Here is a 25,924-nt window from a genome sequence, read left to right as displayed (position 1 = left end):
TTATGTTGGGTCTTAGTTGCCGCTCGCGGTCTCCAGAGCGCGTGGGCTCTGTAGTTGCAGCGTGTGGGCTTAGTTGCCCGGCAGCATGTGGGCTCTTAGTTCCCTGACCAGGGATCGAGCCCACATCCCCTGCATTGGAAGGCGGATTCTTAACCACTGGACCACCAGGGAAGTCCCAAGCACGCTTTAAAATGCCAGTATTATTAGCCATCAGGGAAACACAAAGTGAAAACGCAAGGAGATACTGCTACATGCTTATCATAGAGCGGTGAAAATTCCGGAGCGGTGGCATGTTTGGAGAGGATGTAGAGCAGCTGGAACTCTCATGCATTGCTAGTGGGGATGTGAAACAATATACCTGCTTTGGAAAATAATTCGACAGTCATTTTAAAACTACATGTACTATTACCATATGATGTGGTAATTTCATTTGTAAGTAGATATGGAATGGAAAGGAAGGGGGGGGATAGCAAGCATTAATAGGAGCATTACAGCCATACGAAGAGAGGTCTGTCAGCACAGTGGGATTCTCAGCAGTAAAAAGAAATGATCTACTGATACATGCAATGACATGTATAAATCTTAGCATTATGCTAATTTAAAGAACTCAGATACAAAAGAGCCCAAACCGTTCATTCCATACATACGAAATTATAGAAAAGGAAAATTTATAGGGATAGAAAGATTGGCGGTTGCCCATGTGGGTGGGTGGTTGGATGGGGGAGTAGGTGGTGGGTGGTGGTAGTTGTGAGAGTTTGACTGGTACGGGGGATGCAAGGGAGCCTTCTGGGGTGATAGAAGTATTCTGTTTCTTGATTGTGTTGGTAGTTACAGGGAAGTCCATACAGGGATTTCCATAAATCCTACATTTATGGAAATCCATAGAACTGTGTACTTAAAATGGCTGCAGTTTACTTACATAAAAATGCCTAAGTATTTTTGATTAAAAATAGGCGAAGTTGATTGAAAATAAATGACTTACTAGTTGAGATAGACTATCTCGCGAGTTTTATATTATGCAAATGTTATTTCTTTTTAAATTACCCGTGTAGACTTTAAGGTTTTTTTTTTGTCATTGTTATTTTATTATTATTTTTTCATTTATTCTCTTTTTTGTCACTGTTAGTTTTATTTTTATTTTTTTGCGGTACGAGGGCCTCTCACTGTTGCAGCCTTTCCCATTGCGGAGCACAGGCTCCGGACGCGCAGGCTCAGCGGCCATGGCTCACGGGCCCAGCCGCTCCGCGGCATGTGGGATCTTCCCGGACCGGGGCACGAACCCGTGTCCCCTGCATCGGCAGGCGGACTCTCAACCACTGCGCCACCAGGGAAGCCCTAACTTTTTACTTTAAGTATGTTCCAAATATTGCATGGGGCATTCTTGACGTATTATTCGTTTATCCGAAATTCACATTTAAAGGGGCGTCTTGTGTCTGTAGTTGCTAATTCTGACAGTCTTGGCTTATGGAGAGCTATGGGAGCTGTGCCAACACCTGCTGAAGCAGCGCTCACGCGTTTTAATCATTGCATATTTTGGTGACTTGAGCAAGTGTGGTGACCCTAAATAAAATAACCTGGTGGATGTAGGTTTTTAATATATTATTGTAAAACAAAGACCCCCCCCGCCGATTCGTTTCTTTTCCACCCTTCTTCCCCAGTAAAAATAGCTAACTCCGCCCTACAGTGCAAAGCAGTAATTACCTGCATATCTCTGTGCAGTGGCCACTGGCCCCTATCATTTGGCAGAAATAAGCTCATGAAGTTACTCGCCATCATAGATCAGCAGATGTTGAATCTATGAGTAACTGTTAATATTAAAATTTATTGAGCTTTACCTTTCTTTGAACCAAGCTACAAATACTTAAATGCCAGTTTAGTTTATATGAGGTGTGTATTGTTGAAGAGGATATAGAAGTTGACTTGATATAAAAATGGATTTGATATAAAAGTGGACTCTTGCTCTCCATCATCTTATTATCTTGTCAAGGAGTTGGATCTGTAAACAGGTAATTATAATACAGGGTAATGCAGAGTGGTAATAATAGGTAAACGACTTGTCATGGAAGTACTTGGTAGGGAAAAATTGATTCAGATTAGGGGATTGTAGAAGACTCCCTGGAACTGTGTGCTGAGTGGATGAAAAGGAGTTGGACAGATAATGGGAGGTAATTTCAGCAAAAATCATGGACACTTTCACTTTTGGGGACAGTAGATATTTGCTGTCTCGCAGTTCTGGAGGCTAGAAGTTTGAAAACAAGGTTTGGCAGAGCTGGTTCTTTTTGAGGGCTGTGAGAGAGACTTCCTTCCATGCCTCTCTCCTAGCTTTTGGTAGCTCCAGGTGTTCCTTGGTTTGTAGATGATGTTCTCCCTGTGACATTGTCTCCTCTCTGTATGTATCTCTCTGTGTTCAAATTGCCCCTTGTTATAAAGACGCAGTCATGTTGGATTAGGGCTCATCCTATGATCCCATCTTAACTGGATCATCTGCAAAGACCCTATTTTCAAATCGTCTCAGATTCACTGATTTGAATCAGTGAATCAGTATTTGGGGGTTAGGATTTCAGCATCTTTTAGGAGACACAGATCAACCCTTAACAGGTAGGTTGAGGGTTATATTTCACAGAATGTTAAAAACCGTTGTTTCGTATGTTCAACTTTCCTTTTAGACAAAAGGGTATTCATGAAAACTTTTTGTATAAAGAAGTAATACAAAAAATTCTGATTGTAATGTGAAAAGATGCCCTCCAAAGTTGAGAGCAAGTAGTGGGTTTAAATACTATTACTATGGTTACAGTGTAATGATGGACATCACTAATTGAGTTCTTACTTTGTGCTAGACACTGTGCTGAGCACTGTGTGGTATTTAATTTTCAAGGGACTTTGTGAGGTGTGAGTTATTATTGTAACCTCTTTTTTTAAATATGAAGAAACTGAGGTTTAGAGAAGAACACAGGGTGGGGGAACAGGGAGAGATGTTGATAATTTGTTCCATTTAGACATGTTAAGTTTGAAGTATTGGCTGAACATTCCTATAATGATGTTAGGTTGGTAGTTTAAAATTTGGTTCTGGAGTTCAGGAGATGGGCCAGAGTAGAAAATAGATATTTAGTAATTGTTAGTACAGACGTGCTCTTTGAAACCGGAAGAACGGGTGGACTTGCCTGGGAAGGTAATACAGAGTAAAGAGAAAGGAGGTGCTGAGGACAGAACCTTGGCAATGTGGCTACATTTGAGTCACTGGGAATGGAAGAAGAGTCAAGAGGAGAGGCTTAAAAGCAGCATGGTAGAAAGAGAACAAAAACGGTGCAAGAAAGAATTTTTAAAATGTGGTGCTGGTTGGACCTTCCCTGGTGGTGCGGTGGTTAAGAATCCGCCTGCTAATGCAGGGGACATGGGTTCGAGCCCTGGTCCAGGAAGATCCCACATGCCGCGGAGCAGCTAAGCCCGTGCGCCACAACTACTGAGCCTGCGCTCTAGAGCCCGCAAGCCACAACTACAGAGCCTGCATGCTACAACTACTGAAGCCCACGCACCTAGTGCCCGTGCTCCGCAACAAGAGAAGCCACTGCAATGAGAAGCCCACGCACCGCAACGACGAGTAGCCCCCGCTCGCCGCGACTAGAAAAAGCCTGCGCGCAGCAACGAAGACCCAACACAGCCCAAAATAAAATTAATTAATTAATTAATTTTTAAAAAATGAGGAGCTGGTCAGTGTATAAGAGTCTGCAGAAAAATGTAAAGGAGGATGAAAACTGAAATAGAGTGTGGTCCTTACCTTTTGAGAGAGTAGCATCAGTGAGGTGCTAGACTCTAGAATACAGGTACATGTAGATAAGGAGTCAAGGAGTCAGACTGTTTTTTTCAGAGGCGTGTACGGGAATAAGAGGCAAAGATCTGGAGTGCATTTAAAAGAGAGAAGAGTTGAACACTTTTAATAGAGATGTTTGCTTTTTTTATGGTTAAAGGCAAGGAACCATAGAAATATTGAAACAAGACAAAACCCAACTAAGGAATGGGTCCACAATCCTAGTTGGTGGGGAAGAGAGTATAGATAGAGGGATTGGCCTGTACAGAATTCTAGTCCTCAAGTATTTCACGGTTTAGAAAATTTATTTCCTACCAGTTGGGTATGGGTGGGGGAGTTCACAATAGAAGATAATCTGAGATTAATGTTACTATTAAAAATACTATTAGATTTTGGAAGAATGAAAGAAGTTATAAGTCCCTTGCACTATATATAAATATTCATTGCTTGGGTCAATACTAGTTTAAACGCTGCTTATGATGTTGCCTCCTGAGTTTCTGATGAGTGGAGACCTCGTCAGTTTTTACCTATCCCATGCTTCTCTTTGATAGCTGTTGTTTAGCTGGGTGGTACTGACTGTGGGCTGTGATTGTAAAGCTGATCGAGGAGCATGAATGAAGATTCAGCTGTCAGTGTACCCCATTTGTGAAAAAGAATTTTTTTCTAATGTTCGCAAGTTGGACTCATCTTTTGCCTTATACAGAGTAGGAAATTCAAGGTTAATATTCAGTGCGTACTGGCTTTTTTAAAAGTCACTGTATCTTTGTTTTGTAGTTTATTTAAAAATTTTGTGCAATGTGTTATACAAAACAAGAGTGTATCAAATATGTATGTTTCAACTTAAGAATAACAAAAAGAGGACATATTACCTATTGCTTAGGTTAAAAAGTAGAAATTATTAGTATTTTAGATTATTAGTATTTAGTATTTTAGTATTAGTAATACTAGTAATTATTAGTATTTTAGAAAACTAAGTGTGCCCCAGCTCCTATCCCCATCCCTGTTCCCAGAGGTGCCATTATCCTGACTTAATATGTTTATATTCTTTTACTTTTCTTTACAGTTTTATTGTCTGTGGATATTTCCTAAGCAATGTATCGTTTACTTTGAAAAAATGAATAGTGTACTAAGCTAACTGAGTTAGGAAGGGGCAGCATTACCATAGTTAGACGAAAGCTTCCAGGAAACAAGCTGACTAGTCAGCGTCAGGTTCACTGAGCTTGAAGAGTTTCTGCTCAGGTAATCATTAAGCAGTGTAATGAGTTAATTTTGGAAACATAGGCCGCCATCTTGGTCAGGTATCTGTCATTGCTCTAGTATGGGCCGGGTATTGCAGGCTTGTTCAGCAAGTATATGGTCACACGGGAAGAGTGCTGTTCTTTATTTTTGAATTCTGAGCCCTTTGTGGTCTTCCAACACTTAGCAGTTGATTAAAGCAGAATCTTTACCTCATCTGGGAGGTGAAAATGAGTGGTCTCAGCTGATCCAGGAAGTAAGGCAAGGTGGAGTGAGTAGGTACATCAAGACAAGCCAGATATAAATAAAAATCTGGAGCAGGCCTATCTGGGCATCCTGTCCTTAGGAACAATGTCAGTGGTTGTCTTGGTGATGACAGTTTCAGGAGTCACGTCACTACAACTGAAGTAGTGGCCCTTTAAATCCAGTGCACAGCTGGCATCCTGGAACTTCTCTTCACAATCCAGTCCTCAGAAAGATTACTATCGTCTCCTCCCATATTGGATCTTCTATATTCTGTACCCTAAGTTATTGTCTTTACTAAAAATTTACTTTTTTGGTGGAATACTCTCTCCAGTTGCTTCTTGAGAAAAGATGCATGGAAGGTAACCATTTTGAGGTCTTTTATGTCTGAGAAAATATCTTTATGTTACTTTCATAAGATGGTTTGGGTGAAGAATTCTTGGTTGGAAATAATTTTCCTTCATAATTTTGAAGAAATGTCTCCATTGTCATCTTCCTTCCAATATGACTGTTGAGAAGACTGAAGTCTGAGTCCTGATTCTTTGTATGTGACCTGTATTTTCTTTCAAGAGTCTTGTGGAATCTTCTTTTTGTTCCCTGATTGTGATATTTCACAATGGTGTGCCTCAGCGTAGGTCTCATTCTTTATTTGTTTATACTAAACACTTGGTAGACCCGTTCAAATGGGCAGCTCACATCCTTCAGCTCTAGGAAAATTTCTGCAATTCTTTCATTTCCTTCCAACCTCCCCCGCCCCCGTCTCTGGAACTCCTGTTATTCAGATATCGGTCCGCCTGGACTGGTCCTCTAATAGTGTTCCTGTTTCTCTCCCTGTGACTTTTTGGTTTTTTTTGCCCCGAGGCATGTGGGATCCTAGTTCCCTGACCAGGAATTGAACCGACACCCCCTGCATTTGAAGAGCAGTCTTTTTTTGTTTTTTAATGTATTTATTTTTGGCTGCGTCAGGTCTTAGTTGAGGCACGCGGGATCTTTCACTGTGGTCCGCAGGCTCTTCATTGTGCCGTGTGGGCTTCTCTCTAGTTGTGGCACACGGGCTCAGTAGTTGCTGAGTGCGGGCTCTCTCCTTGTGGGGCGTGGGCTCAGTAGTTGCGGCGCGGGCTTAGTCGCCCCGCGGCACGTGGGATCTTAGTTCCCCGACCAGGGATTGAGCCTGTGTCCCTGGCATTGGAAGGCAGATTCTTAACCACTGGACTGCCAGGGAAGCCCCCAGCTTCTCTCCTATATCTTTTTTGCTCTGGTTCCTGGAAGACTTGCCTCAATTTTATTCTCCATGCCTCTTTTTTCATTTCAGCTATTGTGTTTTTAATTTCTAAGAACTCTTAATTTTTTTAATGTTCTTTATTAAATTGTATTCTGTTCCTGTTTTATGGATATAGCTTCTCTTACCTCTGTGAAAAATATGAATATATAAATGTATATGTACGTAAATGATATGTTTTGTGTTAGAGGCGTTGCCTTGGAGGTTTCCTTGGGTGACAGTAATACTTGGCTGTCTGCTCATGATTAAAGGTGGAGGACGAAAAAGCTGATTGGGAACTCTATTTTTGGTACAGCACTGATACTAGCAAAGATGCTCTTGTTTTTCTCTCTCCAGAAAGTAACTCTCCAGTCTTCTGCTGAGGTGGGGAAGGGCCCGTTGCCTAGCATCATGGAGGAGGGAGCAGGTCTAGGAATCAAAGTGCTTTTCAGACAACTTTCCTGGAATCTTCCTTGCTTTAACCCCCCTCTTCTTTGTCCGTTACCTCCTGCTCCTCTGTTTCCAGAAGGAAGTGGCACTGCCTTCTGTGGATTCTCCAGTGTAAAGTGTGTTGTGTCTCATTTAGTTTTTGCTGCCAGGCTATGATTTGGCTTTCCTGGGTCTGCTAAACCACTTAACAATATTCATCCATCCACTCTCAGTCTTTCAAGATTTTGTTGCTCTTATCCCTTCTTACGAGTTTATGTCTGAAAAAGTCTTTTATAGCATTTTAGTGGGCTTTCATGAGAGAGTGAAATTATATGCATGTTTTTAATTTGCCATCTTAATCCTAAAGCCCTGATTATTTAAAATGTTTAATATATGTCTCACCTCTTGAGACGTGAAAAGATTATTAAAATTAGCCCTTCTCATCTCTCGCTTTGGTTTTTACATTCATATTTATAATACGTGACACTCGTTTGAACTCCTTGAGACTATATGAACTCAAGGATTTATAAGTGAATCCAGAATTTGTGAATAAAGAGGTTGATTGTTTTTTAAATTTGCTCTTGTAGGAGAGTGGAAAGGTTTCTGAATATCCAGCAGTGATTGTGGAGCCAGTTCCAAGTGCCAGATTAGAGCAGGGCTATGCAGCCCAGGTTCTGGTTTATGATGACGAGACTTATATGATGCAAGATGTGGCAGAAGAACAAGAAGTTGAGACCGAGAATGTGGAAACAGGTAGACATCTCATTAAATGTTCATTATTTATAACTTTCTCATTTTGTAAGTGTCAACATTACTATTGCCAATTGAGTAATATACCGAAAAACCTCTTTTTAATGCTATTTAGTATAGCTTGGAAACAAGTGAAATATCTCTTGTTTAAGGGAATTTATATATATAAAGTTCTACATTATAATTCTTTGAAGTCCAACAGAGTCTCATATCACGGACCCTAAGGACAAAATTACAGACCCATAATAATAAAACTATTTTTGTCATTTTTTTTTTCTGGGAGTGGAAATACTGACTAGTTGTTATTTATTTGTAGAAGTCAATAGACTAGTATACTAGATTTCTTTTAATTCAAAAAATAAGTACAGTATTCTCATTCCATAGTAGATTAGAGTTTCTTTTAACCAATATCGGAGCAGTATGATTTCTTTTTTCCTAGGTCAGAAGCATCTTTGTAGTAGTCTATCAGATTCCTCTTCCCTTTTTGTCTTCTTAGAAATTTTGGTATTTCAATATGTCTGTGGTGAGATAACTGTTTGTTTAATTGGGCATTAGTATGTATAATTCTTGGAGAAACCTTTTCATTTTTGCCATTGACCATAAAGAAAAAAGAGTTTTTTACCAGAAGGATTATAGTGACAATTTTATAATAATAAACATTAAATTTATCTTTATCAGTTAATAGAGAAAAAGAATCCTTATATTTGGTTTACAATCCTAATAAAAATTCTTAATACTTTAGATAAATTTCTTTAAATGTAGCAAAGTCTCATGATTAAAAATTTTGTGTATTTGATGTCTTTCTGCTTGTTGAGGCCCAGTAGCACTCCCTAGTTCTTTTTTTTTTTTTGGTTGAGCTGCGGGGTTGGAAGTTACCTTGCTCTTTGGAGCAGTGATGACAACAGTGCCAGCAAACCCCACGTGCAGTGGTAATCAAGTCATTTTTATCGAAACAGGTAGCTAAACACATCATAAAGTCTTTGTGACTGTAGTCTGGAGTGGTACTTGATTTCCAGTGCAAGTGGCAGGAAGATAACGTATGTTTTCTTTTGAGAGTTTGGACAGCTTTCCAGTCCGAAGCTAGAAGGTTAGTGGTAGAGATGAATTTTCTTCTTGAGGAAAAGAATAAGAAGAACTCACAAAAGTATTACGCAGGATGATATCTTGAAGTAGATATTGTAACTGATTTTATTATAGGAGCATAACTGAATAGAAAACTAATGGGACAAGAAAAAAGTATGATAGCTTAAGCTGAATGAAGAAAGTAGAACTGATTGAAATTTCTGGAAAATGTTTTGATCAAAAAAAAAAAAAAGGGAAGACTGATTTTGGTAGCAAATTGGAAGCTTTGAAAACTGAAAACTACAGTGCCACGTTTGTGTCAGTAGAAATTTAAATTCACATTAAAATACCAGAGCATGTTGACCAAATCTTACTCGTTGTACACTTGATGGTCAGCAGTTCATTCATTTAAATTAATCTGGTAAAAACAATTCCAAATAGGAAGCGAATAGAATCCATTTAAGGGATTTTATTTTCTTCGTCTTCTTGAACTCTCTGAAGGTGATGATATCATTTGCAGGGCAAAGATATGAGTGATTATAATCTTGAAAAAGAGGATGTACAAAGTCTGGATAAAAGAACAATTACTTTTGTGGTATTTTAAAAGTAGTTTTCGAATACTTGATAATGTTTTTTAGGTTTATTTTTCTTCAACACTAAAAGGAAATTTTGGTAAATAACTTACCTTATTCTAAAATAGTCTAAAAGTAACCTGAGAAGTTCATCTTACATTTTCTTTTTAATTCCATTCTGGCTCACGAATTTTTTAAAACCCACTTTACCTCTAAAATCCATATTACTTCTAAAAATAAGACTAGTATAGTGTAGCTATTCTTGGCTCTCCTTATAGAAGAACACTGTAAAATGCAGAATTCAGATACAGCTCTTTTAAAGGCAACGCCAAATTCAGACTGAAAACTACTTGCCCGTACATCCGTAATCAGAACAGTTTAATACACTCACACTTATTCATCATAAGGCCTGCAGAACTTGGAGACTACAATATACTAATTTATTTTAAAATAGCATGGCTCATAGTAACTTAGTAAGATTGTTAATATACGTAGTTTAGTTTAGAATCAGTTAATCTGAGCTTAATTTTGTTTCTACTTAAAGATTAAAATGCATTTTTAAATGAGTTGAAATATAAATAAATTTTCATTCTCCTGATAGCTAGAACCTATGTAGATGAAGAAAGATTGTTATGACTTAATGTAATGCATATTTCCTTTTAGGTAGTGGATTAGGATTGGGTTCATTTCTTGTGGTGATAATAAAATTTTAAGTTAAATCCCAGATATATGTAGGTTTTGGAGAGGAAGATGACTGGGAAGTAAAGGAAAGGAATATTTATAAGATGGCTACAGCAGTTTCTGTTTGGTGAATTGGTGGAAGTGAGATCTGTAGAGAATAAGATTTCCTTTTGTACGTCTAGGAAATACTTCCTGGAATGCTCCTACATTATGATTTAGATTATATTAGTCTAAAAAGTGTTCATAATTATATTTATTGATCTGTTATATCAGTGCTCTGCATGTTCTCATTGAAGTTTTTTTTCTTTTATTCCTGTATACCCATGCATATATATCCATACCAGAAGCAGTATTCATGGTGTCATCCAGGCAGGAGTACTAATGTCATATAATGACGTACATCTAGCTGTCTTCATTATTTTGTGTATAAAATGATTTCCCGTTTTGTTAGTAGTAATTATAGGCTATCTTGCTTCACTTTTTTATAGACTGAACATCTACATTTCCCTCACAGGGCTCGTGTGTAATAGTAATCCTCTCTTAAATTATATGGGAAAAACCAAGTATATTTTAAAACTTTAAAAATAGACATATTCATCTAAACCTGTGAATTGCTTTTTGATAATAACTGAAGTTTAGTAATCATCAAGAGCCTTTGAGGAGTAGTAACGAAGTGTGCATGAAGGGTGGTCTCAACTCCGGCAGGCCGAAGTACCTCTGCCAGTGGCTGCAGAGTCCAGCAGTTTCTGGAGGCCTCTGGAGTCTCTTGGATTCCCTACTAAGATGTGGAAATTCAGTTTTTATGTTCACTCCTTAAATATATATATATATATATATATAATATTCATATTATATATATATAAATTTTAATGAGTTATTACAGAGTACCATGTAAAAAGTAACAAGTTTATACCAATGCAATCAATAATAGGTAAGTTTTGCTGGAAATCTTTTAAGACTTGGCTGCAAAGATTGAGCTGTTGAGAATCTGCTTCTTCATCTTGCACCTTAACTTAAACTATATTTATCCTCATCACCTTCCACTTTAATTTATGAGACTATATCAATAAATACTTTGTATCTGTTATGTGCTGGGGCACTGTGTTCAACATGCTTTTTTCCCTCAAGGTGGTAGTAATTTATATTTTGTGGAGATAAAATATATATATTATAATCAAAATGTAAAGCAGTGTAGAATCAGTTGAGCACTACTTACAAATTCAAAGAAATTTTCAGAAGAGGAAAGTTCAACTTACAGCATTAGGGAGTGTTTTAGAGAAAGGAGGAGGACAAACGGTAGGATTTGTTTGGGCAGATAGCAGGTAGGCGAAAGGCACGTAGACTGAGGGAAATATAGTTAACAAATGGGTAGGGTGTAGAAATTTGAGATATGTTTAGAAGATACTGAGTAAATAAGATATTAATAGGAGGTTCCGTTAAGAACTGTGACTAGATTGTGATTTGAATCTAAGAGTTAGTAATTAGCCATATAAGAGACAAAGATTTGGAAGGTTTTGAGTAGAAAGTACTAAGTGATCAGTATCTCAGTAGATAGAGAATGAATTGTAGGGAAAAGATGTGGCAGAAAGACTAGCTCTTGTAGTATGTATGACTCAGGGATGGCTTGAGAAGTATTAAAACAAGGTAGAAGCAATAGGAACAGAAGGGGCTTATATAAGCACTTCTACTGTGTATGATCTAATAAGACTAGGCATGATAGATTAGGGGGAGAAACATAGATAGGTAAGGTATTACTCAGTTTTTTGACCCTAATAATGGCAAAAGTATCATAAAGGGTTTTGAGGAAGGCAAGACTGGGGAAGCAGATAAGTTTGATAATAAGCATGTTGATTTTGATTTGAAGCAGAGCATCTAAGGGGAAATAATTAGGTATTTAAAGATGTACAAATGTATGTTCAGTGCCCCATCACAAGAGAGGGCATATTCAAATTAGGATAATTTAAGGAATGTTTTAATAAATGGCTAGTTACAAATGTGTCGGCAAGTGTAGGGTAACCATAAGTGATGGGGGTGGTACTCCAGAACTAGCAGTAGCAGAGCTGTTTCTGTCCTTTGGCCCAAGGGCCAAACAGAGGGAAGGGTTACTGGAACCCAGAAGGAGAGCCCTGGAGAGAGGGTTACCTTGAGAGAATCTGGGACCTTTGGTCAAAGGACATAGCTGACTTGAGGGCAGTGCCACAGAGAGGGAGCCAGGGAAGTCAGCCTCCTGGGAGAGAGTGAAGGGTGGCGTATAGGTCCGTAGGGGCAAATGGAAGGTTATCTAGTACAACTGAAGCTTAGTACAGAAAGGTCAAGCAGAGACCAATTTGGGATCATCCTCACTGAAGCCATGGAAATAAATGAAAACTCCAAGGGGAAAGGAACTTGAGAGATTTCCCCAAGGGGAAGATTTTTAAATTCTATATTTGTCACTCCGTGATAGAGAACAAAGGACACAGAATTAAGAAATTAACTTTAGGGAGTGTTTACAGTTTGAAGACAAGAAGAGCCAAAGAGTAGTCAAATATAATAAAAAATCCTGGGTGACTAATCCTGAGCTTAAATTTTTTCTTTTTTCTTTCGCGCCTTTTAAGTGGCTCTCTTTACTTAGGAAAGGGAAGAATATTGATTGGGTTAGTTAGTCGTGGTTTCAGGTTCCCACTTTATCACTTACTTGGCAGTATTTAACTGTTTCAGAGTCTATCTCACTGTCGTAAAATAGGAATTCAGTGTTGTGAGGATTATATAAAATAAACCTATAAAGCACAGCGCTTGTGATGTAAGTGCTCTGTAAGTGTTCCTTAACTTCATTAAGACCTTTCCTTGTGCCTTGAGATATGGAGAAGGTCTTTTATACATTAAAACAACATTTGTTTAATACTTCTCTGTTGTAGTTTTCTCTTTCCGTTCACTTTGGCTTTTTAAAACGACAAATGTTTTATACCTTAAGTCTGTTCTTTTTCCTCCTCATTCCTTCCTTAACTTACTGTGCTCTGGGATCTGCATTTATCATTCTCCTGAAGCTCTTTGTCTATCAGATTTCTAAGTCCACTCCTCTACCAAATTCATTGACTCGCGGAATCATCCAGAAGTAGAGCCTTTTAAATCTGGCCTTCTTACCTACAGAAACTCTGTATTCTAGCAGTCTTCCTTTCTGCCCTTCTCATGGCTGTGCTATTTATGCTTCTGAGCTTTTGCTCAAATATAGTTTCCTATCAAGGATGTCTTTAAGTATTATCCATTCCTTCGGGCCCAACCACATGAAGCTGTCCACAGCAATTGTGGCCTATGTGAAACACTCCCTTTCCTGATCTTCTGTGAGACCATCTGGATTTAGACACATGATCATTGACTTTCTTACACTGTTCTTGTGTGTATACTCCTTTTGTTTTCAAAGTGAGCATACAAGCCCCTGAGTACAGAGCCCATGTTTTTATTTTGTTGAATATAGCGTATAATACAGAGTTTAACACATAGCTGTTAAGAAATACAGACTGAAGCAAATTGAGTTTTGACTTAGAATTGCAGTATAATGAAGAACCATCTATGTAAAATCTTAAATATGTTTTCTTTTTTGTTTATATGCTAAATATTGAATACCGTAGGGTTATTTAAAATATTAAAAGGTAGTCATCCAAAAAACGTAAATATGGTCATCCAAAATATATCAAGGCCATAATGTTGTCATGCTTAGATTAACTTCATCTTAAAATCACAGTAAGTTTTAGTCATTCTTGCTTACACCTAAATTTGATTTTTTAAAAAATAATAAAAGCAATACGTGTTCATTGGAAAAACTGGAAAGTATTACAAAGAATAAACAGTGAAAATCACCCATAATCTTACCAGTGAGGGCACAGTAACTACCACTTTTCTAAATTTCCCGCTGGTCTTTTTTAATGTACGTTTTAAGCATAATTCACATCATGTTATGTAATACACGTAGACTTATTTATTAACCTTTACTAACAAACATTGGCTCAAAGGGATCTGGTAGCTTCCTACTTCTCTCTTCTGCTCACTGGGAACAGGACTTTGGTTTTTAACCAAGTATCAAAACATAAAAGGTTGGTCTTATTAGATAAGTAATTATCAAGAGAACTCAGAAAACTTTTTTTTTTTGTGATCAACAAAATTGTGTTTAGAGGTTAGTTGAAAAGATAGATGAATGATAAGAGTTTTTATATACTTCAACAAGAAAGTAGTGCTTTTTTTTAAATAAATGAAAGTTCAGGTTTTTGAAATGCAGTTTTAAAAAATAAAACCAGATTTCTATTGAAAAATAAGATAAGGAACCAGATTTCTTTCTTGAAGACTCTCAAGACTAGGTTGACCTCATGATGAGCTGTGATAACTTTTGTATGTGTTATACCATCAGAAATCCTCCCTGTGGCACAAAAGGACTCTTTTAATTAGAAAATATTGTTGCCACAGGGAGGTAGAAGATCGACATGAAAAACTGGGGATCTGAAAAGGAGCCCCTACCCTAGGATTACCTGAAGGTGAAACAGATTGAGCCAGAAGGAAGACAATGCTGGTAGGTTGGTCTTTAATTTATTAAGAATGTTTGCAATTTTACATTTAACTACAATGATTTCAGCTATGTTTCCGTATTTTTTGTTTAAAGGGTGACAAGGATCCCTCCTTGTGGAGGGAGAAAGATTATAATAGTATTTTTCCCTCTAAGGAATCTGCCTTCTAAGTTAATCTCCTGCCGTGTCCCTAATATCTGTTTCTTCTAGACAGAACTTTAAGTCTGTCTCCCGCCTTCACTTCCTTCGAAGTTACCACTGACTGAACATCTTCAAGTCTTTCTTTTTTTCATTTGTGTTATTTCTGCCTCTAATCTATACTTTTTCCTAAAATAATTTTTTAAGAAGTGTTTTCCTTCAATTATCTATTTTCTTGAATTTAGCCTGGTCACTAGTTTTCTAAAAAGGTAAAATGTGAATCTTAAGTTTATTTAGTTTTGATTCTAGAATTGTGTGAATTATAATTATACTATTATTTAGATTAGTTAGAAAGCCTTATTAGAGAGAAGTTTTTAATATTTTATTAACAGTATTTCATTTAAGATGCCATCAGTTGTACGAAACGTTATTTTTAGACCACTAAAAGAAAAACGTGCTGGCAACTACAAATTTTAGGATATCGTCAATTGTAAAATACATCCTGATTTCAGAGATGTCAAAATTGGAAAAAATGTATGTCTTAGAATTAATGAAATATGTTATCATGTAATTCTGAATCGTCCTGAAATTCCCATTATCTGGGAATTGGATATTAAAATATCAGGTTCATGAAAAATGGAGGTGAGTTGCAGTTGTGGAAGTCCCTGCATGTGCTGAGTATGATCTCTAAACTCTTTACTGTCATTTAAGAGAGGGTATTTAAAAAACCATCTAACTATACTGCTTAACAGTATACAGAGTAGCCATATAAGGTATTAAATCACGGAGCGTATAGAAGATGAAAAAGTATTTTAATAAGATGCTTTTACTTAGTCAGTAGGTAGAGCTTGGGAATTACCTCGTGGTCCAGTGGTTAGGACTCGGTGCTTTCTTGGGCCCTGGTCAGGGAACTAAGATCCCACAAGCAGCACGGCCAAAAAAAAAAAAAAAAAAAGAGTTTTATCATAATTGTCAGTTTTTAATTGGATTTTGTGATCTAGAAAGAAAATGAAATGAAGCTTCTTCTGCTTTCATTTTAAAACAGGATCCTTCAAGGGCTCTTTAAAGTAGCCACTGATTTTTAGTGAGCCTTGAATATATGTTTTACAGATTATTGATTATGTGAAGGAGAGTGGCCAAAAGCCAAGAACCACCCTGTCAATTAATAAAACAAATGAAAAGGAATGATTTTAAATGGTATTTGTATACTTCTCAGGAGACATCTATTTTATATAAAAGGAAAGATAAGTATATCCAGACAGTCGATCATTAGAGGATATTTGTTTAATTGGGGAAACTAGTAGCATTCATTCCTTTGTACTCAGACTTGTTTTTTTAAATACTAATTAACTTCCAATTTTATAAATAACAAACAATGTGTCTAAGTAATACAGTTTTGTTAATTCAGACTGAGGACAGGGCTGAATACAGATTATATGGAATTTTAAATGAGTAACACACAAGGTTGTAAGTGTTGCCAAGTCGGGATAGCTCAGACTTCTTAGATATATGAACAGGAATGCTTTAAAACATGTCTCTAGGCAAATCCATACATTCATTCCTCAGCCAGCTCTTACTGAGGACCAGCATGTCAGGCTCAGCTGAATATTTCTTGTGGTGAACCCTGGCTTTGCCCCCACCAGGCTCTCAGCTTTGTGGAGAAGATGAACAGTTAAACACGTTGTTACAATAAAATGTGATGAGTTAGCGTTGTGAAAAGATTAATGAAAGGTTTAGAGAGTATACAGTAGGGGAATGGCTAGGAGGTCAGAGAATGCCTCCCTGAGGAAGTGACATTTAAACAGGTTTGAAGGGTCTGAAGCAATTAGCCAAGCAGAGAGTAGCGTGTCTGAAAGGAGGAGGAGAGCATGGAGGAAGGAGAGCATGGCCTATTTGGTTTGCAGAAAGGAATTCAACATGGCTAGAATATGGACTATGAGAAGGAAAGGGGATGAAAATGAGGCTAAAGAGGTAAAATCTTAACTGGTGAGGACTCTGAGAGCTTTGTACCTGTTTTTTGGGCCTTATCTAAAGGGCAGTGGGAAGCCTTTTAAGAGTTTTAAACAAAGTATTTTTTTAATACAAATTTTGTTGTTTCCAAAATACTGAGTACTGTAAAATGAAAAGTAAAGGAAGACAATCAAAGCATTACCTAAAATAAAGACTGAACTCCTTAGCTCCTCATTCACAGTTCCCTAATTTTAAGCTAGTTGACTGTTCTTACTCACTTTCCCCTGAATTGTCTGTCTGCCTCTGCAGATGTGGGCTATAGATGTGCTCATTGCCCATACTAAGCTAAAAGTTACAGAGATTAAGGTATTTGCACAACTGGCGTTTCTTTTTGGAATCAAAAGGTGGGTGCTTTGGTATAATGCTGTTTCAGGAGAAGGAATCATTGTCCCAAATGCGTCCCCCATGCCCCTTTGTAAACTTGGAAAAGGGTCTATACGTTTTCTCAGATTTGTGAAGGGGCCCATAACTTAGAGGAGGTCAGGAACACTTTTAACACGGCTATTAACTGCTAACTTTTGTGTGTTTTTTAAATCTTTTTATATTGTGGGCCTCTTTGGCCATATGGTGAAGCCTGTGGACCTTCTCTCAGAACAATGTTTTTAAATATATGAAATACCTAGGATTGCCAAGGAACCAAATATATTGAAATGTAGCTTTCAGACTATTTTTAATTGTGACATATTAATACATGTTTCTTTAATAATGCATTAAATAATGAAATCTAGTGGCAGATCTGATTTACTGCTGTAATTTCAAAGTAGTGACCGTAAAGTATATTTTGAGATGTATGTAACAACTATAATATGATATGAAAATATTTTATGATTTCTGTCGGTCGTGAGTCACAGATACTGTGAAAACTACTGTGGTTCGTACTTTTATATAAAATTAAAGTGCTAAATTTCAGTTGGAATCTAAAAAACAGTTTTCCCAGATCTTATCCATGTCTTATTTTACCTGTCCTCCATATTCTGCCTTATTTCTGCTTTCTTTCCTTAATAACTCGTAGTAGGGATCTGAATACAGTTTTATGATCTCTCATAAGGAAAAAAAACCTCTCAACTATACTGGTAGTTTTTCATGTCACTTAATGGATTGACTTAATTTAACTTCTTCTAAAAACATTCTAATGTTTGAACATTAAGTACATTTCTTTAAAGCCTCATCTAGTATTTTATGACCTTTTTGTTGGCTTGAGATCCCTTCTATTTCCATCAGAAAAATTTCTCTGGCCAGTGGCTCTCAGACTTGAGCGTACGTCAGAATCATCTGGAGTGCTTGTTAAAACACAGATCGCTAGCCCCACCTCCAGGATTTGTGACTTAGTGAGCTGGAATTAAAGAATTTGCTTTTTTTTTTTTTTGCGGTATTCGGGCCTCTCACTATTGTGGCCTCTCCCGTTGCGGAGCACAGGCTCCGGACGCGCAGGCTCAGCGGCCATGGCTCACGGGCCCAGCCCGCTCCGCGGCATGTGGGATCTTCCCGGGCGCGGGGCACGAACCCGTGTCCCCTGCATCGGCAGGCGGACTCTCAACCACTGCGCCACCAGGGAAACCCAAAAATTTGCATTTTTTTAAATATAAATTTATTTATTTATTTATTTTTGGCTGCGTTGGGTCTTTGTTGCCGCACACGGGCTTTCTCGAAGCGAGCGGGGGCTACTCTTCGTTGCGGTGCGCGGGCTTCTCATTGCGGTGGCTTCTCTTGTTGTGGAGCACGGGCTCTAGGTGTGCGGGCCTCAGTAGTTGTGGCACACGGTCTTAGTAGTTGTGGCGCACGGGCTTAGTTGCTCTGCGGCATGTGGGATCTTCCCGGACCAGGGCTCGAACCCGTGTCTTCTGCACTGGCAGGTGGTGGATTCTTAACCACTGGGCCACCAGGGAAGTCCGGAGAATTTGCATTTTTAACAAGTTCCCAGGTGATGCTGATGTCAGTACTGCTGGCCCAGGGATCATACTTTGAGAACCATTACCTCGGCTGTTGGGAATGATAGCACCAAAAGAGAGCTTCTGCCATCGTGAGAACTCAGTTAATCCTGTGGTTTCTTACTGTGTATAGTATACCCATCACAAAGATTGCTGTTGTGGGTGAAGAGATACTAAAGTTCCTTCAGGCTTATACGAGGTGATGTAATGCATTGCTGCTGTTAATTAATTCACCAGTAAACATTCATTGAGCATCTGCTATATACCAGGCACTATTTAGAGCATGGGACTAGAGCAGTGGACAAGAGGGGCAATGTCTGCATTCATGCAATACTTAGACTCTAGTGAAGAAAACATGTAAATTCACCATAGTGTAAAATTGCTTTGTCACAAATCAGAATACATAAATTAACAACTCCTGAGATTGTTGTTTAGCGTTAATATTAGCAATTAAGTTAAAATAATAAATTCGTGAATCATTTCTTTTCAAGCAGTTGAAGCAGCAGATAAATTCTCCCTTCTCCTCCATATGTCAGTCTTTAAGTACAGTTGAGATAATGGTAAACTTAATATTTATCATGTACAAAGTACCTATTCTATGCACACAGTACTGCTCCTAGGGAGTAAGTGATTCATAGTTGAATAAAACATGGTGGCTGGCCTCGAAGAAGGTTGCCAACTAAGATGAGAAAAACAAGCATTTGAGGAAATAATAGTATGAAGTAGATAGGGTTGGGGAAAGGTGAGGAAAGACAAAGAATTCCCAGGTATAGTAGTTAGTTTATAAGTTCCAGATTGCATTATTGCTATTGTAATGGGTCATATTTAAATTTTATCATAAGGGCATAGTTGACTGTTAAGGCAGAGGGGTTTAGGGACAGAGAAGCAAGTCAAATGGAATTAAGCATTCCTAAATCTCACCTTTTTTGTGTGTGTGTGTGTGTACAGTACCATCAAAAACATGAGTGACTTTCCCATTCACAAAAAATAAGGGGACAGTGCTGAGAACTAACAGTGTTTGCAGTGGTTAGTTACAATTTGGGAGTGGGATTAGGAGATGAGGTAGGACTAATTTTTATTTAAAAATTTTTCTCCATTTCTGTAATTTTTTTTTCCATTGAGTATATATCAAGGGAAGAAGGAATGTAGCCGGTTTCCTCTCTTTCCATTAGACATTTTTAAGGTGTAGAGTACCAGTTTTTATAATAGATATCCCATATTCTCCAAGTTTACGTTCAGCATTTGGTCATAACTGGACGTTTGATTTCTTTTTACTTTGTAGATCAGCCAAAATACATATATTACTTAAAAGGAATGAACAATTAAATCTTTAAATTTAATGAAAAATGCTTTCATATGTTTTCTATAAGACTGAGTCATGATAATAAGTAGTTATCCTCCAGGACTTACTTAAGAATATATTTGAACAATATGAATTATTTGTTAACTAGAACCTAGAGATTTTCTTATCGCTAGATGAGCTTGCAAAAGATGACCCTAGAAAGTTTTACGTCAAAAAAAAAAGGAGTTATGTCTCTAAACTGGTTAGCAAAATGGGACTTCTTGGTGCGCATGGTGTTTGACAAGACTTTTAGGAGAATCTGAATCCTGTTTGTTTGTTTTTTTAAAATATATATATATATATATATATATATATATCTCACCTTTTTTCCCCTCTGCAACTTAATCCTCATAAAATAAAGATTTAGAATAATAACTTACAATGAAAACATTCTTTTGAAGAGGGAATCAAGGATTTGGTTCAAGAGGAGAAAGAACTCAAACAGGTAGCATCTATTACTATTTGGATTTACAACAGTAAACTTTAGCCGTTTGGTTTGGAAAAAACAAGGCTGGCAGAATCACATTTGTTTTTAATTCCATTGCTACATTACAGGCCTGCTTAGGAGGCCCTCAGAAGTGCCAGTTATCTATTTGAGGTAAGAAGACACCGATTATTATGTCTAGGCTTCACCTGCAGGCTATGTTCTGGGAAGAGAGGCCTCCACACACAAAACAGGAAGTCCTTTTGGTGAACCTCATCCATGGGAATAAAAGTAAGGGGCAGAAGCCAGTGCCTTCAGTTTACCAACTCACAAAGGGAGTCAGGAGTTTTTCAGTAGAATTAGTAGCAAGCACTTTAACAAAAAGAATCCCTATATACTTGGTTTTGGCAGCTGCAAGAAATGGGGAGGCTAATGAAAGACTAGTTAATTCTACAGTTAATCTTAGGGGAAACAGAATCCCCAGAGATAGAATGGTTGAAAGGAGAAGAAAGCAGACTGAATTTCCTTCCAAGGAAAGAAAAGAGCTTGAGGAGTTGCCCTGGCTTTGAGGCCATTTGCGAGGTTATCTGAGGCTGCCCTTGGTGCGTGTCGCGCTTTTTTTGTGTGGGCTAGAACAAGAAATTAGATGTAGCCTTGACTGTAAAGGAGCTTGTCTCTATTGGGGAAAATATATAAGAAAACAACTCTTTATAACCTAAAGACTGTTGTGAGAGTGCGGAGGAGAGATCTGTTAGCTCCTGTAACGGAAAGTGCAGATTTTAGCTGAGCCTGGAAAGATAAACTTTCATTTGGGAAGTGTTAAAGAAAAAAAATTCAATGACAGTCATTAAAGTCCAGTAAGGAAGACTTTATTCAAGGTTGGGGGGTGCGGGTATTGTGAGAAGTCATCATTTCCACCCTTTTGTCCCTTACCTCTTAGTACATTACCAAATCATGTCAGTTTTACCTTCAAATATATCGTAAGTCTACCAATTTCTTTCCAACTTTATTGCTACTAGCCTAGTCCAACCTGTAGTTATTTTTTATATGAGCTACTGCTTTGGCCTTTGGCCTTCTAATAGGTCTTGTGTTCATTCCTGCCCACCACCCCCGGAACCCCAAGCAATCCGTTCTTCACATTGTAGGCCAGGTGATTTAAAAAATATATTGGGTTGGCCAAAAATGTCCTTTGGTTTTTAAGTAAAAAGACATTTTTCGTTTTCACCAGGAACTTTATTGAACACATGTGTTCACCTCCACTACCTTCTGCCATTTTTCAGGTAACTTCATAATTCCATCTTCCCAAAACTTTTTATCTTTTTGAGCAAAGAACTGTTCCAGGTGCCTTTTACAGTCTTCCAGGGAATCAAAATTTTTTCCATTAGGAGAATTTTCTGAAGACCGAAATAAATGGAAATCTGTAGGTGCAATGTCTAGTGACTATGGCGGATGCATCAGGACTTCCCAGCCAAGCTGTAACAGTTTTTGCCTGGTCATCAAAGAAACATGCGGCCTTGCATTATCCTGATGGAAGATTATGGGTTTTCTGTTGACTAATTCCGGACGCTTTTCGTAGAGTGCTGCTTTCGGTTGGTGTAATTGGGAGCAGTACTTGTTGGATTGAGTCGTTTAGTTTTGCGGAAGGAGCTCATAGTAGAGGACTCCCTTCCAATCCCACCATATACAGAACATCACCTTCTTTGGATGAAGACCGGCCTTTGGTGTGGTTGGTGGTGGTTCATTTCGCTTGCCCCACGATCTCTTCCGTTCTACATTATTGCACGGTATCCACTTTTCATCGCCCATCACAATTTGTTTTAAAAACGGAACGTTTTCGTTACGTTATCGCATGCGGCAAGATGGTCAAGAAGGTTTTTTCCGCTTAATTTATGTGGAACCCAAACATCAAAGCGATGAACATAACCAAGCTGGTGCAGATGATTTTCAGCGCTTGATTTGGATATTTTGAGTATGTCAGCCGTCTCCCGCGTGGTATAATGTTGATTGTTCTGTGTTTCGATTTGATCGCTGTCAACTTCAACTGGTCTACCCGACCATGGAGCATCGTCCAGCGAGAAATCTCCAGCACGAAACTTCACAGACCACTTTTGACACGTTCCATCAATCACGGCACCTTCTCCATACACTGCACAAATCTTGTTTTTTGAGTTTCAGTTGCGTTTTTACCTTTCTTGAAATAATAAAGCATAATATGCCGAAAATGTTGCTTTTTTCCCTTCCATCTTCAGTATTAAAATCGCTACACAAAAATTCACCAATTTTGTTAATTTTTTTTTTAAAAAATGCGTGCTGATATGAGAACTGTCACAATACAGTCTAACAGAATTGTTTTGAATGAAGTTAAAGACAACTAAGCGCTACTAGAGCCATCTTATGGAAAAAACCGAACGAACTTTTTGACCAACCCAATATTTATAAATTGAATCATGATATTCCCTTCCATAAAACCTTCTATTGGTTCTAATTGTGCCCAGTATACTAGTCAGGATTTTTAACATGGCCTTCAAGACACTGAATAATTGGGCTCTCCTCTCATCCATCTAGAGACAGCAACAACAATAATAGCAACAAAAAACAGAACCCTAACATTAATATTTCTTTATTGCCAGGAATAGTTCTTAGAGCTTTATACAATAATAGATTTAATACTTTCAGCAATCCTAGGCTGAATAGCCGTTCTAAGGCTAGACATCTATTAAGTGGTGGAGCAAGGACTTCAAGTCAGCTAGGGCTCCAGAGCCCAAGCTCTTAAGCATTATACTCTGATGAATTACACAGTACCCTCACCCCAGACATACACACGCACTGTTGTCTTTTCGCCTTTCCATTAATCCAGACTTTACCTTCCCAGGGTGCTCTTGTATGCTGTTTTCTTTCTGGAACATACTGCTTTTCATTTTTCAGCTTTTCGTTCCTGGTCATCTTTTGGATCAACTAGGGCTGTTCTGTTATTTTCGTCAGAGACTTGCATTCCCTTTTCTTTTTTGGTTAGCACCTACCACTTGTGATACAGTAAACTCCCACGATGAAGTAGTAAGTAGTTCTAAAAAATTCAAATCACATAAAAATGGCATTCTTGTGAGTTTAATAAAACGACCCGAGTCAGTCTTTGCGGAGGAGGAAGTGCGTGTGTGGAATGGGTTCCAGGATTCAGAATAAGGTATCCAAGTCAGTCTGAGGTCAGACTTTGGTGGTTTGGTGCCACCTGCTGGTAGCTGTGTAGTCCAGTGAGTGCTGTGGGCGATGGGAGCCAATTCCCAGTTAAAATTTATCAGAATTCATGTATTCATGAAGTTTTACTTTATTCTATTTGTGTTTATTGTTTAGTCTTTCCACTCAATGCTTCGTAAGTCCAGAGACCATATGCATTGTGTTTACTGGTATTGCTCAAAGCCAGGCACCAAGTAGGTTTGAATAACGTATTTGTTGAATGAGTGAGTGAATCAGAAAACAGCATGAACTGGAACAGAATTTCAGAAATTTTGTATTTTATTTAGAAACTGACAAGTAGTGTAGTTTAACTGGAGATAAGGCTCTCTAGAGTCATATGGTTGAGAAAAGTGAGCCTAGAAAGATAGAGTGGAACCAGATTTTGGTGGCCTTTGAGTTAAATAGTTAGGAACTGTGTGAAACATGATCTGGAGAAGATGAGAAGTGAAAAAAGGACATTTATTTTAAGCAACTAGAGCATACTAAAATAATAGAAGGTCTGGCTTCCGAAATACTAAGTTGGGGGGTAGGTTAGGGAGTAAACTAAACTTGCAACCAATCTAACAGAAAGGCAACAAAGAGCAGAAAAAAACTATGGAAATACAAATCATAAATCAAGACAGTAGGGACTTCCCTGGTGGCTCGGTGGTTAAGAATCCGCCTGCCAATGCAGGGGATGCGGGTTTGAGCCCTGGTCCGGGAAGATCCCACATGCCAAGGAGCAACTAAGCCCGCGAGCCACAACTACTGAGCCCGCGAGCCACAACTACTGAAGCCCACGCACCTAGAGCCTGTGTTCTGCAACAGGAGAAGCCACCGCAATGAGAAGCCCGCGCACCACAACGAAGAGTAGCCCCCGCTTGCGGCGACTAGAGAAAGCCCACGTGCATCAGTGAAGACCCAACGCAGCCATAAATAAATAAAGCATTTATTTAAAAAATCAAGACTGTAGAAATAGTCCAAAACATCAGTTATATTAAAATTACCAATTGTGATCTTAACACAAGTCTGTGCTGTTTTTAACAGATACACAAAACAAAATTAAAAGAATGGAAAAATATATTTATCCGAGAAATACCAGATAAATCTGCTGTAATAAAATAGAATTCAGGGTGCAGATCTTTAATTGGGACAAAGAGAGGCTCTTCAAACTGCTAAAAGCAGCAGTCCAGAAAATATAATCATCATAAACTTATATGCATCTAACAACATAGCCTTGAAATAGCATTTAAAGTAAAAACTTTCAGGAATTCCCTGGCTGTCCAGTGGTTAGGACTCTGTGCTTCCACTTCAGGAAGATCCACTAAGATACCGTAAGCCACATGGTGCGGCAAAGTAAATAAATAAATAAATAAATAAAAAGCTTTCAGAATTGCAAGGCGAAGTGGACATGTCTACAAAACTGGGACTTCAAAACACCTCTGTCGGGAAACAGTAGTCTGCCATCTCCATGGTCTGCTGGCTTTCTGAATAAAGTTGTATTCCTTGCCTCAAAAAAACCCCAAAAAACAAAAACTCTGTCAAAATTGAAAAATCAGGCAGACACAAAATTGAAAATGACATCAAAGAATTGAACCACAGGATTAACAAATTTTATAAGCTGGAGATCTATAGAACACTGTAGTTAATTGAATAAAATACAACTTTGTACATTTTCTTTTTCCAGTTATATACAGGTCAGCTTTTAACTGTGTACTGTGTCATAGAAGAATCTCAACAATGTCTGGAAAATCAGTGTCATTCAAAATATACTATTTCATCATAATGCAATAAAGTTAGAAATCAACAATGAAAAGACAACCAAAACACTTATAATATTGGCAACTAAAAACTCACCAATTGGAAATTCCCTGGTGGTCCAGTGGTTAGGACTCGGTGATTTCACTGCTGTGGGCTGTGGGCCTGGGTTCAATCCCTGGTCAGGGAACTAAGATCCCGCAAGCCGTGCAGTGTGTCCAAAGTAAAAATAAAATAAAATAATAAAAACTCACTAATTAGGGCTTCGCTGGTGGCACAGTGGTTGAGAGTCCGCCTGCCGATGCAGGGGACGTGGGTTCGTGCCCCGGTCCGGGAAGATCTCACATGCCGCGGAGCGGCTGGGCCCGCGAACCATGGCCTCTGAGCCTGCGCGTCCGGAGCCTGTGCTCTGGCAACGGGAGAGGCCACAACAGTGAGAGGCCCGTGTACCGCCAAAAAAAAAAAAAGAAACCCAAAAAACAACAAAAAAAACGCTCACTAATTAATGGATGAAAGAGGAAATGAAATTTATAAAATATTTGTAGC

The 25,924-nt window shown here is 38.3% G+C and overlaps 1 protein-coding gene across 9 annotated transcripts in view; it reads left to right on the top strand.

Moving 5' to 3' along the window:
• The window catches only part of ELF2 (E74 like ETS transcription factor 2), a 95,701-nt gene that overhangs the window by 35,695 nt on the left and 34,082 nt on the right, over positions 1-25,924 (top strand). For 7 of the 9 annotated variants that reach the window (XM_060012996.1, XM_060013001.1, XM_060012999.1 and 4 more), the window contains exon 4: positions 7,559-7,724. In XM_060012996.1, the coding sequence (XP_059868979.1) occupies positions 7,559-7,724 (166 nt within the window). Of the gene's footprint in view, positions 1-7,558; positions 7,725-14,414; positions 14,574-25,924 lie in introns of those variants that run through there. The other 2 variants (XM_060013008.1, XM_060013007.1) reach the window with 2 other exon arrangements.

The sequence above is a fragment of the Delphinus delphis genome, chromosome 5 (genome assembly GCF_949987515.2).
Source record: "Delphinus delphis chromosome 5, mDelDel1.2, whole genome shotgun sequence".
Classification (NCBI taxonomy): Eukaryota; Metazoa; Chordata; class Mammalia; order Artiodactyla; family Delphinidae; genus Delphinus; species Delphinus delphis.
The sequence above is the reverse complement of the archived record's forward strand: the minus strand, read 5'-3'. Positions and strand labels throughout refer to the sequence as shown.